Source organism: Naegleria lovaniensis (genome assembly GCF_003324165.1).
Source record: "Naegleria lovaniensis strain ATCC 30569 chromosome Unknown tig023, whole genome shotgun sequence".
In the NCBI taxonomy this organism is placed as follows: Eukaryota; Heterolobosea; class Eutetramitea; order Acrasida; family Naegleriidae; genus Naegleria; species Naegleria lovaniensis.
Window position 1 is genome coordinate 350,915 of NW_025407845.1, and position 14,633 is coordinate 365,547.

The 14,633-nt window shown below is 36.6% G+C and overlaps 8 protein-coding genes across 8 annotated transcripts; 3 read left to right on the top strand and 5 right to left on the bottom strand.

Annotated features, from left to right (window-relative positions):
* Nucleotides 1-88: 88 nt before the first annotated feature.
* Nucleotides 89-1,297, top strand: C9374_005210 (uncharacterized protein; the record flags this gene model as incomplete). The annotated part of the gene is made up of 1 exon (XM_044694936.1): nt 89-1,297. The coding sequence occupies one exon, from the start codon at nt 89-91 to the stop codon at nt 1,295-1,297; it is 1,209 nt and encodes a 402-aa protein (XP_044548309.1).
* A 48-nt stretch (nt 1,298-1,345) lies between these two features.
* Nucleotides 1,346-2,678, top strand: C9374_005211 (uncharacterized protein; the record flags this gene model as incomplete). The annotated part of the gene is made up of 2 exons (XM_044694937.1): nt 1,346-1,419; nt 1,673-2,678. 2 exons carry the CDS (start codon nt 1,346-1,348, stop codon nt 2,676-2,678), a joined length of 1,080 nt encoding a protein of 359 aa, XP_044548310.1.
* A 448-nt stretch (nt 2,679-3,126) lies between these two features.
* Nucleotides 3,127-5,442, bottom strand: C9374_005212 (uncharacterized protein; the record flags this gene model as incomplete). Its single annotated transcript, XM_044694938.1, has 2 exons — nt 3,127-4,822; nt 5,405-5,442. 2 exons carry the CDS (start codon nt 5,440-5,442, stop codon nt 3,127-3,129), a joined length of 1,734 nt encoding a protein of 577 aa, XP_044548311.1.
* A 459-nt stretch (nt 5,443-5,901) lies between these two features.
* Nucleotides 5,902-6,463, bottom strand: C9374_005213 (uncharacterized protein; the record flags this gene model as incomplete). Its single annotated transcript, XM_044694939.1, has 2 exons — nt 5,902-6,246; nt 6,389-6,463. The coding sequence occupies 2 exons, from the start codon at nt 6,461-6,463 to the stop codon at nt 5,902-5,904; spliced, it is 420 nt and encodes a 139-aa protein (XP_044548312.1).
* A 246-nt stretch (nt 6,464-6,709) lies between these two features.
* On the bottom strand, nt 6,710-7,908 carry C9374_005214 (uncharacterized protein; the record flags this gene model as incomplete). The annotated part of the gene is made up of 4 exons (XM_044694940.1): nt 6,710-6,776; nt 6,842-7,076; nt 7,158-7,220; nt 7,791-7,908. The coding sequence occupies 4 exons, from the start codon at nt 7,906-7,908 to the stop codon at nt 6,710-6,712; spliced, it is 483 nt and encodes a 160-aa protein (XP_044548313.1).
* A 229-nt stretch (nt 7,909-8,137) lies between these two features.
* C9374_005215 (uncharacterized protein) lies at nt 8,138-9,251 on the bottom strand (the record flags this gene model as incomplete). The annotated part of the gene is made up of 3 exons (XM_044694941.1): nt 8,138-8,390; nt 8,587-8,989; nt 9,224-9,251. The coding sequence occupies 3 exons, from the start codon at nt 9,249-9,251 to the stop codon at nt 8,138-8,140; spliced, it is 684 nt and encodes a 227-aa protein (XP_044548314.1).
* Nucleotides 9,252-9,511: 260 nt separating this feature from the next.
* C9374_005216 (uncharacterized protein) lies at nt 9,512-10,009 on the top strand (the record flags this gene model as incomplete). The annotated part of the gene is made up of 2 exons (XM_044694942.1): nt 9,512-9,646; nt 9,857-10,009. The coding sequence occupies 2 exons, from the start codon at nt 9,512-9,514 to the stop codon at nt 10,007-10,009; spliced, it is 288 nt and encodes a 95-aa protein (XP_044548315.1).
* A 154-nt stretch (nt 10,010-10,163) lies between these two features.
* On the bottom strand, nt 10,164-14,470 carry C9374_005217 (uncharacterized protein; the record flags this gene model as incomplete). The annotated part of the gene is made up of 2 exons (XM_044694943.1): nt 10,164-11,873; nt 11,981-14,470. 2 exons carry the CDS (start codon nt 14,468-14,470, stop codon nt 10,164-10,166), a joined length of 4,200 nt encoding a protein of 1,399 aa, XP_044548316.1.
* Between the last annotated feature and the right edge of the window lie 163 nt (nt 14,471-14,633).

The window sequence follows — 14,633 nt, forward strand, 5'->3', positions numbered from 1 at the left end:
AGTCTCATCTCTTCATCAGCAGCAAGTGTACCCACAAGATCAAAGAGTTGTAATCGTTCTTAAAATTACTTACTACTCGCCGTTAAGAATGCCTTCAATTTTTATATCCCGATATGAGGATATTTCGCAACTTATATTGAAATCACTGACAAGTGGGGAGGAAGAATCCTACCAAGAAAGTAGTTATAATCATCATCACCATCACGAACATGGATCAAAGAAACACAAAAATTACGACATTACATTATCGGAATTTCATGACATGTTTTCGAAAGTGCCTTCGATGGAACAAACTCTACAGCATCAACAACGAGCCACCAATACCGAAAATAAGGTGGTTCCTTTCAATAATCACATTGAGAAAAAAGATGATACAACATTTTGGGTTTATGATCCGACCGATTTTGATCCATGGTTTGTGGCAAAGTTTAATCCACCAAACTCGGAAACGTTTGTGGCGAGCAATGTAGAATTTATTGTGAGCACTACAGCTCCAAGATATATAAGAAATATTATGAATGCCATACAAGTGGCTTTCAAAATGGCAACTGCAATTAATGCCAACTGTTATTTAAAAGATTCAACAAAATCATATACCATTACCAATGATTCAATAAGGAAATGGCTTTTTGACCCTCAAATGGTCTTTGTAAAAGACAAACAAAAGGAATGGATTGATAAGATGGAACTCATGGTACAAAAGAAGATGGCTCCTCTTGAATTTCCAATAGGAAATATGGACATGATTCGAGATTTCTTCTTTTTTGAAATTACTCGAATCTCGGACGTGGTGGCAACGTTTAAATCTCTTCACAAGATCATTCCTCCTTCCTTGAGCGTGGCTGCTCTTGACGCAAATTTAATGGATATTCCAGAATTTCGCCAAGCCACACCAGAAGAGAGACCTATATCGAGGTTCAATGAGCATGAAAATCACTCTTGCCTTATCATTGATCGAAAATCAAAAATATGCAAAACAAAAGTGGAATGGGATAGCGCTGAGAAAGTCTTGCGAGTGTCCTCCAACTATTTTGCAAGACCACCCGTTGGAGGCATGTACAGAACTCTTCCATTTCATTCACTTGCAAGTTGTACACTTCTCATTTGCAAAAGTATCATGATCCATCTGGGGAAGTCTTGGAGTGACGATTGTTTCCTCAATACCCGAAGTCTCAACGAAGAATTTGTCAAAAATCTTCAAGAAAAATTGAAACATGATCCAATAAGTACAGAATTTTACTATTGGCTCGAACAAGCTCAACGAGAAGACGACCAATTACTTCTCTCAGATAAGTAAATGTTTTGTGTCATAGAGTACACACACGAGAAAAAGATTTCAAAAAAAATGACAGCAAAGCATTTTCCGGAAATTTTCTTTGATCTTCATATGAACGAAGAAGAATTGGTTTCATTGATTGAGTAAGTGCACTGATGGGAATATAAAAGAAATATCTTGTACAAATCATCATTTACAAATCATCATTATACTTTCATGGTTGTATGGTGGCCGTGTTTTGATATCGGAATTGAAACTCATTTACAAATTGGGAAATATTGAAAATTCATGATGAACAAAAATCCAAACTATTAATCATCACTGACTTGATTATTGAACCACTCTTTTTAAATCATTCTTCTTATTATCATCATCGTCTTTGCTATCATCTTTCAGAGAACGATTTAAAACAGTCTTCTTTGAAAACGTTTCCGAACCTCTCAAAATTAAAAGACTTACAGGAGGCATTACCAACCGAATTTACAAAGTAGATTTCAACGGAAAACAAGTATTGTGTAGAATTAATGGTCTCTCTACAGAAAAGATTATTGATCGAGATGTTGAACTATTTCATATGCAAGAAATGCATAAACATGGACAGGGACCGCAAGTCCATTGTGTTTTCAAGAATGGTTATATCTATGATTTCATTGTTGGAGAATGTACCTCGACCGCTGAATTGATGGCCGACAAGTGTGAAAAAATTGCTGAAAAATTAGCCATGTGGCACAAGATGAATATTGAAAAGGAGAGTCGAGCACCTGTGCTTTGGAAGTTAATTAACAAGTGGGTCGATAATGCAAAAGGATTTGAATGGAGTGATCTCGACAAGAAGGAAAAGTTTTCTCAATTGAATTTTGAAAAAGTTGTGGAACAATGTGAATTTCTCCAAAACAAGATTTTTAATGTGAAATCCACACAGGTGGTAGATCCAAAAGATTTGAACTCGGTTCTTGATTTATTTTCTGTTGGGTTTTGTCACAATGATTTGTTGGCATTGAACGTTCTCTATAATGATCAAGATGATTCTGTTCACTTTATTGATTACGAATATTGTGGATATAGTTATAGAGCGTTTGATATTGGAAATCACTTTGATGAATATGCTGGATTTGATTTGAAAAAGAATGACTATCCAACTCGTGAAACTCAAACCAAATTTGTGAGAAAGTATCTTCAAACCATGTATGAAGGTCCATCGTCACACATTTCTGATGAGATGGTTGAAAAGTATAGAACGGGAATTCATCTCTTTGCATGCATTGGACATATTTATTGGGGTGTTTGGGCGATTAATCAAGCTAAATTTTCTGATATTGATTTCGATTATCTAAGCTATGCTAAGGGCAGATTCGAATGGTATTTTGAGGAGATTGGAAAGGTGGATTTTGACAGCTTGTAACAACACTGATAAATTTATTTTTGCACAAAAAAAAAGATAAACAGCAACCGTGGTGCATCGGTAATTCTTGAGATAAGAGTTATTGATTGGTAAGTTTGCTGTTAGGTTACTTGAAAATGTTACTAGCCGCTGTAGCTGTTGATTTGCTCTTCCCATTCGTCAAACTGATTTATGGTTTCAAGGATATGTTAATTGATTGCGTAATTGTCAACCTCGTAAATGAACTCTCACCAAGTTCTTTTTTAGGCGTCACCCCAAAAACACAAATTCTTGAATGAAACAAATGTTTGTTTAATGAAATATTAAATTTCAACAACAATAGTTAACTTTACATTGTGGACTAGAGAGAATATGTCACGAATTGAGAACCAGCACACTCTCATGCAATCAAGCAGTACGCTAATTTGCCAATTATTTGACAGTGAGGTGGAATTGTAGTCACAAAATTCTAATCACGAACGTCAACAGTGATCTGATCTGTTGAGAGTGGCCTTGATCCTTCTGCAAACAGAGGCACGTTACTTGGATCCTTAATTAACTTTTTGAATTGAGTCCAATTATTCTCGCAATATACAAGGCAATCCAATACCCTGTCGTTATGGAAAATATCTACAAAGTGAGAAATCATAAGTTCACATACGGAACTAAGTGCAGGTAAGTGTTGAGCTAAAAATTGTTGTTTCGACACGTTTAGAGAGCTTGGTGGATATGCAAAAACTGGACCAAAAACGATGGCCAAATTTGTCTCCTTCATCATGTTGATGTGACTGAATGTTGTTATTCTGTGCAATAAACAACACATGCATTGCAGCAAAAAGTAATTATGTTCTGGTAGCTTGTGCATAATTTCTCTCAAATGATCAATCTTCTCATTCTTGTCAGATATCTTGTCAAGTTGCAATACTGAAGAGTACAGAGCGTGTGGAATTGGAGGTTCTGGAAGTTCTCTCAAAAATAATTTCAAGAGGCCTGCAATTGTGTGTTCATCTTCTCCCTCTGAGAATTTAATATCTTGATCTGGATTTTGATCGAATTGAATTTCATAAGCTCTCATTCTGTTCTTATTTCCAGGAACTCGGAACAAACCTTCAGTTGTCAAATTTCTCTTATAAAGTCTAGAGATACACTTGTAACAAATATCTGGTAAAACTCTTTCTGGATGTCTGGCATGTAAATCCACAAGTGGAACACCAAATGTTACCTTTCCTTGTGTGGAAAGATCGTAACGACATTCCACTCTCATGTGAATTTTACCGGCTGCCTTTTCTCCAACGCACACTGGACGTAATGGGAACCAGTCCTCTTTATCGGCACCAGCTCTGGCACTCTCAACTTTGACAACCACTTGTCCCAAAATGTCATCCGATTGGAATCTGTCCTTATCAAAGATTATAACGTGCAAATCGCATGGTAATCGAGAAATATCAAATGTAAATTCTTCACGCCATTTAGGCTCCAATGTGTTGTTTTCAACTCTTGTATGTTCTACTTTATGTTCCATATTGAGGACAACATAGGGATCGGCCAATCCTCCCATGATAGCAGTGTCACTCTTTTCCAAATCTTTTGCTTCTCTAATTTTCACAACGACTCTGGCCTTCATTTGGAAAACAGTTGGAGCAGCCACTCGAGCATCATCAGGTACCAATTTTCCAATTGTTGAATGAGGAACATCCGGATTATTACTCGACGAGGAATCATCCGTCGTAGATGTATTAGAAACCAACTGTTGATTGCTCACAGACGATACATCTCCACTTCTATTATTCTTATTATTTCCATTCTTCTTCAAAATAGTTTCCCGAGCTTGCTCCATAGCTTGCTTAAATCCTCTCATCCACAAATCCTTCTCATCCCAACTCTGGAAAACGACCAACATGTGCGAAACATCGCTCTCAATCACGATTTGATATTTTTTTTCATCATTTTTGGATTCATCCGTAAATTTCAAGCGCGGTTCAGTGGTGAGGACGTAGGCTTTTGCTTCCGTTGCCTCGACTCGATTCGGATCAAAGAAGAAAATACCTTGAGTAGAGACGATGGTCCAATTGATACGCCAGGAAGGTCTTAGAAGGTTACGGCCTTGGGATTTGAGGGTTTTACGGTAGAGGAAGCCTTGTCGGATGGGAATGTCAATGTTGTATCTGAGAGTTTTTGTGGTTGTTGTTATTATTGTTGTTGTTGTTATTGGAATGGAGGATTCGGATGGTGTTTGTGAGGGATGGTTTCATACATATACAGCAGTAGTGATGTTGGAAGTTGGTGTGTTGTTTGTTGTTGATGAACATGTTGTTGAAAGTGTTGATGGGATAGGTTGTTGTTGTTGTTGTTGTTGGAAGGTTTAAAGTAATAATTATTGGTGTGCACGAACGGAAAATGTTGGAGGAAGACGGCCGTGAGCATCAACGTGCATATGATGATCCAATATTGATAGTGGTGATGCACACATCCATTCATAAATGGCGGATAATGAAATCGGTTGATGATGAAAATTGAAAACACACAAATATCAGTGATGATGATTCGAGTCAATACAAAAAGATCATGTGTATATCATATGTTCATTCAAAATATAATAATAATATCAATTGTACCAATAGATTCCACAGCGGCGTATCATGATGATGTTTGATGGATTTTGTTGTTGAGAAGAAGATGATGATCAAATTATCGATAATAGTAATTATGAGTTTTAACTATATGGTTTTTTGAAGAAGAACACCTACCGTCCGAACTCTTCCAAGTCCTTGGAACTGCTAATCATTATATATTTGTTGTGTGCTACGAATTGTGATGTAATTACGACTTGTTGATGTGATAGAATGGTTTCTTCTGTACACTGTGATGATGTTTAATTGTAGTATTCTATGTGAAAAGAATTTGAAATGTTGAAGTCTCTCGAAAGTATTGTTGTTGCGGGTGAGTATCAGAGACACAAACGGTTTTCCCAACAAACAAACTCGTCAAAATTTTTTTATGTGTCAGCTGTCATCAAGATGATGAATATTGAACTTGCAATACAAAAAAGAGTGCACCGTTACTTTTTGCAGCTTAGAATGCTACGTCCTTAAATCCAAAACAAGAGGTTTTGGGGCCGAATCAAGGACAGTGTCTTATTTATAATGACTCAGCTGGAGTGTTTCCTTAATGACTGTCAGAAAGAGCAAGAATGGCTTGACTCAACATGGTACACTTTTATTATAGATCTTTAAAGATCGTGGTATTATTTAAATTTTGCATCTTCGTCACCAGACCTTCTCACCCATTGCATCACAAGCATGACAATTCCCATCACCATAAACACCACAGGAAGTGCCTTCTTTTCCACCGATACAAATCTAAAAGCTCCCAATCCGAACAAGACAAAACTAGCAATCATGGAAACTGTTCTTGCAATTTCAAAGTTTTTCACATAAAACAAATAAGCAGCATAGAGAAAGAGCAATGCAATGATAAGACCTCCAAATAAGGAAGGAAGAGAACCTGATGTTATGAGTGATTGAAAAATATCATTATCATTAGTGTGATGAATGATTTTTAGAATTTGAACACGTAACCGTAACGTACCCTTTTCATTTTGTACAAATTCATCATGACGATTTTCAAATATTGAATAATTCAATTTTTTTTCAATTACAGAATTAAAATTTCATTTTCGTGATTTCATTCCGATCATTGAGATTGTTAGAAATAAAAAGATGAAATCAAACCTTTCTAGAATATCCCATAAAACCTCCTCCTGCCAATAACAAGCAGTAGAGGACATGCATCACGACGTCGAGCATTTTTTTTTGTAATGTGTGAATAACGAGATTTCGCGCGCTGACCAATGAAATGGTTCTGCTCTTCCTTTTCTAGAGAACCGTTACTACTATTGAAATACATATCCACGATAGTAGTAAAGGATTAAGCTCTTCATTCTCGCCTGTGACTGCTATCGATCAGAGAATATGAAAATCAGGCTGATTATGAGCATTTATGTTCAAATTTGAAATATATATTTAATAAATTATACAAGATGATGAAACAAATTAATTGGAAATGTCTTTCATAAAGACATTTTTGAATTCATCGAAATCGATCACTCCATTTCCATCTCTAAACAAGTTCACACAATTGAATAGTCGTGTTGCCAAACCACAACAATACATTCAAACACTTACTTATCAGCTTGCTTAATCATTTCATTGACCTCTTTATCTGAAAGTGTTTCACCTAAATTGCACATCATGGACTTTAATTCTTCATGACTAATATAACCATCATTATTCTTATCAAAAACTCGGAAAGCTTCACGAATTTCGTCCTCAGTGTCCACAGTTGTGTTTTTAAGTTCCATCATTTTCATGAATTCATCAAATTCGATCGTACCATTATTGTCTTGATCGACTTCTCTGACTGTTTTTTCATGATCATGTCAGAATCATTCATCAGAGTTATGATTATTCACACCAAGAGAGATGAACCAATAAAACTTACACATAATTTCTAAATCTTCTGGAGAAGGAACTTGACCTAAATTTTTCAATACATCACCCAATTCTGTGTGTGTCAATGATGTTGGTTATTCAGTCATCAACAGGTGGTTTGGATAATCGCGATATGTTTGAAGGGGAAGTTTTCAAGATGATTCCAAATATAGTTCGAATGGTTGTTGTTGTTGTTGATGACGAATGAGAATGAAAAGGAAACGAGAGAGATCGTTGAACAGGTTTTGATGCATCATGATTCAAACCGAAAATAGTTTTCAATAAGTTCGAAATCCATCGATCATCATCAACATGTTGTCAATGGTCAACAAGAATTTCAAAAAGGAATAATTGTTGTTGAAAATATATACAAATACCACAAACACATGAAGAAAGGCATTCAACATGTTGATCGTGATGGTTGGTTTCATCATTTTGAAAAATTGCGCACCAACAATCATAAATGTACACAAACACGCAATTGATGATCATAGTCATGTACATGGAGAACGCAAGAATATAAATTTGCGAAAATTGGTTGTTGTGGTTATTGTTTGGTTTAATCGACGATGATGATGAATTTTGAATGATGAATGTCATTGGTCATGAGAGAATAAATTTTAAAAACACACGTGATTCATACCTTCCATGGAAATCTTGCCATCTCCATCTCGATCGAAGAGATTGAAAGCGTCTTTCAATTCGTTCACGAGTTGTTGGTGGGATTTGGCAGTACTTGTGCTCTCGGTTTTGTTCGACATTTTTTGTTTGACTTGTCAAGTGCCAAACAACGATACCCGCTTCGCGTCACTGCATCACCCACATTTATCTCTGAACTTATTCTTTGCAAACGTTCTTTTGAAGTCTTTGACAAATCATTTGTTTGTCAGGTGATTTATTTACAGTGTGAATAAAAAAACAGAAGAAAATAAAGGTTGAGAACAGATAAGGTCTACAGCAGTTAGAGTTGGATTGTTGTTGTCGAAATTATTATGCCATGAGAGAAGCAAGCTCCTTCTCCAATTCTTCATCTTCCTTATTGGTGGCTGCAACAGGCTTCTTAACAACCTTACTACCATTCGTCGTCGAGGTGGGCTTTTCTTCAGGTAATTGGAGGGCCTCCATTTCTTCTTTGTGAATGGCATCTTCCATTTGTTCTAATTCGTCCAATAAATCTCCTTCGTCAATAACATTTCCAACATTTTGAGCTAGCGCGTCAGATATTTGATTTGCATCTTCCAAACTGTTTCATTTTGTACATCATGTTGTGAATTCAAAATTTTGAGCATGTCATTTCACGTAAATCATGTGTGAATTCAAAATTTTGAGCCATATCAATCATTCAAATCACAAATTGCAAATAATTCATACAATCCATGATTCAACCATAATTTTCAAAAATGTAAACAACCATCCACTTGAAAAGAATTCAAACTTACGTTTCTCTTACATCATCCATGACATTTTCAATGTCCTCAGCGGTCATTCCTTTATACACCTTCTTGATGGCATCGGAGGTTTCTTTTTGTGTCTTGAGTGTTTCAGCATTAATAACAGCCTCTTCCAATGCAAGTAGTGTTTGTTCAAGATTTTGTTTTTGACCTTGAATTCGTGATAATTGTGTTTGGTATTGCTTCTTCTTTTTCACACATTGAGCAGCTGCTGTTCGGTTTCCTTCTTGTAAAAAGGCTCTTGCTTTGGAATCTTCCTCTGAACATTTCTTTTCTAATAATTGTTCTCTCTTTTCCAGTGTTGCAATGGTTTCATGAATATTGTTTATGGATTTGTTATGTGCTGGTTGTGTATCTTCTGATTTGGTATCCTTTTTGGTGGGTGTGCTACCTATCGGTTTGAAATAAATTTATTGTGCCGAAACGATGAGATGAACCGGATCCGATAAATTAAAATTCATATCCATTAATAATAATAATCATTCCACATAAATTAAATTGTATAAATATATAAAGGATCAGTATCAATAATTGATGTAGATGTTTCAATGTTCGGATTAATAATAACACATTCATCATCACGAAATGAATCGGAATTAAAAAATCTCTCTTCACCTTCACTTACCCCAAAGCCATGAAAATCCCCATACCATTTTTCTTAAACGAACTCAATAATTGAATTGTTGAGAGAGGTAAGATAATTTCGAATGATGATGCACTCGATGAATAGAACCGCTATAATCGAATTTTTTTCTTTTAAAAATAGAAAAGGGAAAGAGCTTGCGTTCGATTTGCCGAGTGACCTTTCAACTGCCCAACTGGTTTGTGGTGTTGGCAATCACAGGTTATAAGAGGAAATTTCATCACTAAAATCTAAATCTCCACATGCTTTCAATTGTTTCGTTTCAAAAAAATGAAATTAAAATCAATTTTGCTGGCGAGTCTTTTTCCTGCCATGACGCTGGGAATGTTTTGGGGAGTAGCGAGATTGAAAAATGCTGGTGACAATTGGATGGAAAAGAAGGCAAAGGATGATCCGTTATTTGCTGTACGTGTTGAAAATAATTTTCGGAAAGCGAATTTTGATGAATATTTGTTGGAATTTGTTGACGGATTCATAATTATTATCGAAATTTTCAATGTATTTATTTAAAATAATAATATTTTTATTATATTATTATTATATAACAAAATAATTTTAACTATGAATTTACGAACATGAACAACCGTGTTAATTAAATTTAAAAAAATTTTGTAGATATTTAAGGAAAATAAGGAACGATTGGACGATGGATTACCACCGCTTCAACCAGACGAGGTGCCACAGGATATTCGAAAAGTGTATCAAAATTATTTTGAAAAGGAGGTGCAAAGATACGAGCGAAATAAGTTTTCACAGGAAGAAGACTGAATAAGCATACTCAACGCTAACAGCAAACACGAAACTCTTAGCATCCCATAACACATTTGACCCCAACGTAGAGAAAGAGGTGACAACTTCATGTACACACAAGAATGACGATTATTCATTCCATGGCTACTTTACACAATTTAAATATAAAATTCTATTTCCAAACTTTAAGCATACCATCACGAGAAGCAGTCAACAACAGGGGTTGGAAATGACCTTTCGAAACTCCAGACACAACTTCAATATCAGTAATAGTGTCCAAGTGATGTGTAGCAATTGGTTGTGAGAAAGTACCACCCTTTCCTCTGTTACTTGTGGTGCTTGAGGTGAGAGACTGATCGGTTCGTTGGAGTGACATGACGTCCTCAGTAAAGACCGTACAATTATCTTCTTTCTTTGCACCATACACAAATGCTTGTTGAGACGCTCCACTGACAACATAACTCTGATCAATTTTGTTTACGTCCCAGAACCTTACAATACCGTCACTGCTGCCTGAATAAAAACATCCATCGTAGTCGTTCACATATAAGGCATTAATATCAAAGGTAGGCTCTTCTGTTGAAAATTGCTTTCTGTCCTTCATAATCTTTTTAATTTCTCCAATGGCAAATTTATCTGAAGAACCATATGGCTGCTCAATATTAGGAGTGGTGTATGGAGTTGATTGACTCTTCTTTCTAGTGTCAGAACATCTGAACCTGAATAAGGTTTGTTGTGTTTCCAAATTCCATAAATTAATATCATTGTTTTGAGATGCAATATATACAGAAGGAGACGAGAACGAGCTTGTCAAGACGCTATTCTTACAAATGCTTATTCTGTTAATAGCACTATCATTAATTCGCGTGTTGGAAACACTAATTTGATATCTCAAGTCCCACAATGTCAAAAATCCACGCTTCGTCGAGGAAATTACCCAAGGTTCGTTATCACCACAACAAATTTCAGAGATGGGTCCTTGCTCGAGAGCCTCTTTGGATTTCCATGAAAAGGCCTCTCTTGCAGCTCTTGGATCAATACCTACAACCATTCCGTTTTGATTTCCACAAACTAGTAAAGGTTGATTTCCAATGTTGAGAGGTCGTACTACATTAATAGAGGCCTCTTGAGTTTTTGATCCAGTAGAAGATTGCACAAATATTGCACCACTATCCGAAATGGTGATAGTATACATGGTGGTACCTAAATCCGCACTAAATACATGAATCCACCCCTTATCTGTACAAGCAGCAATGAGAGGAGAGGATACGTTGAGTATTGCCACCGAGTTCACTCGTCCTCCGCCTTGAATGATGGTGTATGTCATTTTAGAATTCATTGCAAAATCTCTTTCCGTGTTGGTGAGATCCCACAACCTTACAGTTCCATCGTTGCCACCTGTCACAAACCAATACAAGCTATCGTGAACGGAAATTTCATTGATTGATCCTTTGTGTTCTGTGGATTGACCGAACAAGTTACCATTTGGTCGCCATTTTCCAATAGTGGAGGCTTTTAAGAGTGGATTTGTAATGTTCTTTGGAAATTCGTCATTATCTTTGGTTTTGGATTTTGGTTTTCCTGACATGGAGAAGAATGTATTCCATTCATTGTTGTACTGCTTGGATTGCGAGGGTTTTGATGGAGCTTGGTTGTTTTGTGCAATACTCGATTGTAGGCTAATGTAGGGACTTTCGATGGGTGTGAAATGAGTAAAGAGAGGGAGATTCAATTGTACAACGCCACCACTATCATTACTGGATTGATTTTCACCATCATTGTTGTTTTCCCATGATTTTGATAGTATAGCTGTTGCCACTTGGGAGAGGTATGGTAAAATGACTTCTAATTTGTCAACCTCTTCATTTGTTGTCTGAGGCAACTTTGTGTAATTAAAGTGCGGAAGGGTTGACGTGAAGACGCGCTAAAGTCTTCCATGAGAGCCTTAATAGCTCGATCAAATGTATCTCGTACTATGGGTTGATTTACACTTTCAAGAAGTGAATATTCTGTAATGATCATAATGCTTTGAGCCAAATGTGGTTTCAAAATATCGAGTAAGAAACAACTAGTGTCAGCCATTCCCAGTTGCTTGCTGGCTGCAGAGAAAAAGGCGATTGCATTATATCGAATCCATGTGTTGGGATGATAGAGCAGATATGAAACCTTTTTAGCAATATCTACAATTGTAGATTTTTCGAACATGCCCAATTCACACAGTGCAACAAGTCCATTCAAGGCTTGATCTATAACAAATTCCTGAACGTCGTAAAGAGCTTGCATGATACAGGGTAAAATGAATTCCTTGAGCGAGGTTGGGCCTACAAAAATCGAAATGCCAACAATTTGTTCAAAGAATGCATGTCTGAGCCTCCATTGTCGTGAATTGAGAAAAGTGATAACCATTGGCAACACAAAATCGTTGGTTTTTCGTCTTCCGTAAAAAATACATAATGGTGTAATATTCTTCAAAAGGGATCGCTTCACAACTGTACATTGATCCATAGAGAGTTCTAAAACTCGTGATCCAATTTCATCTTGCAAAGAGTTCAGCTCACTATCGTATGTTCCCTTGATCATGACTTGATTATTAATATTTTGGTTAATGATTTGACTCATTTCCAAAAATCTTCTGGCTTGATAGGCAAGCAAGGGTAAATTTTCGGCAAAAGTCACTCTCACTAAATCCGACTTGTCAGTACAAATAATTTTTAAAGCAGGAAGAATGTAGTCGTTGAACAAGTTAGAATCGCTTGGAGGGAACGCTGTGATCTTGGTCAAAATATACGTAAGTGTGTCTATGGCTTTTGATTTAACAAGAGGTGCTTGATCGTTCAACAAAGCACAAGTGTATGGAATTAATCTCTCCAATTTTGTGTAATTGGAAGAAAAATCTGCGAGCTTTTTCATGAGATCAAGTCCTTGTACCCGAACGCTCACGCTCTGAGCATTTCGAACACTCGAACAAAGAAGAGTAGCAATAATTTCAATGCCTTCATGGGTGGTTTGTGATTTTCCCAGCTTTTTCCCGTTATTAAATTTTCTTCTTTCAGAGAGTTTTTCAATTTTGTTATTAGAGGAAGGTGCTTTTTCTTTGTTTTCTGCATCGTCTGAATTATGATTAAATTTCTTTGTATCTGATATGAGCTCAGGTAGAGAGTTTTTCTGTATATATCCAGTATATTCTGTTGCGTTCTGTGCGTTTAGCGTGTCAGAGCTTTTTTGGCCTGTTTTTATCATTGTAGATGATACGATTTGACTGCTAGGACTCTTACTAATTTCTGAATGTTCTGATAATTCGTCAATAATGCTGTTATACATTTCTGCAATTGTTTGAATTCTCTTGTCACAATTTTTATCCAGCATTTGAATCATAACTTTCTCATGGATGTATTTAAAATAAATAGGGAAAATGGTAGGTGTATATTTGGTTATGTATTCTTCGGCTGAGAGTCGCTTGTTTGGATCCAAATCGAGCATGTGAGTAATCATCTCTCTAACATCTTTATCTTCGACTCGTTCCATTAATTTCGAGAAGTGTTCAGTGTCTCCTTTACGATATGCAAGTAACTGAGAATAATCAAAGAGTGCTTCACCGTCAAGAAATAGTTGTGCAATGACACATCCAGCACTAAAAATGTCCATCTTTTCGGTGATTTCTTCTGTGTTGTTAGACGAGGTGTTATTACTATTCGATTCCGATGATGATTGATTGCTCCCCGAAGGTGGAGACAATGTATCTTCGTTAATGACCATGCTTTGGTCCAAACCGTTGTTATCAATCATGACAAATGCGTTTGCTAATGACTTGGTGCTTGCGAGTGGTGTTGCTGACGCGCTGGCTCCGATACCAGAAACTTGCGATGTTGGGCAAAAGCGTTCTGGAGCCAATAAACAAATTCTTCTTCCAGAGGTATCAAAATAATATGAAAAGAATGAAGGATCATCATCGGGAATTCGTGATGGTTTGAAAGGAGCCAAATCGGTCAGAAAGACCCAATCCCAAGCAGTCAAAATTACATTATCTGCTTTCAAATCGCCATGATAAAGACCAAGTTTATGAATCTGACTCAATCCCTGCAATATTTGAAAAGCAATCCAACGTTTTCCGATGGCACTGAAAAAAGGTCGAGTACTAATTCTATCTGCTAAATTGCTGTAACAATATTGCCGAACTAAATAGCCAGCCTTGTCGGTCTCAACCATTCGATTATAACTCAACACGTTGGGTTGATTTCGTAGACTCAATTTCTCATTCAATATTTTCAATTTGGCATGATGAGGTGCGAGAGCGAGAGGAGGATCATCCTCTCTCTTCAGGTATACCTTTACAACGACTGGCATACCCTCCTCCGTCCAACATTGTACACTTTTGAGTAATCGACCTCCTCCGAGTGGGTGATCCTGTACCAATCCTTCGGCCAAGTCTTGCAAGTGAAGCTCTTGAACGGAGCCACTCACTGCGAGTTGATTGCCCATTTTTTTGATTGTGCTGTTTTAATAAATCAGATTGATTCACAATTTCATACGTGATTTCATTTCTGACCATATGGTGGTGTCATGTCTTCTCATCACTCTCTTCTTACGTAAGATCGTAATAGGGAAGCTTGATTTCACAATTCCAAAATTGTCCGCCATCCAC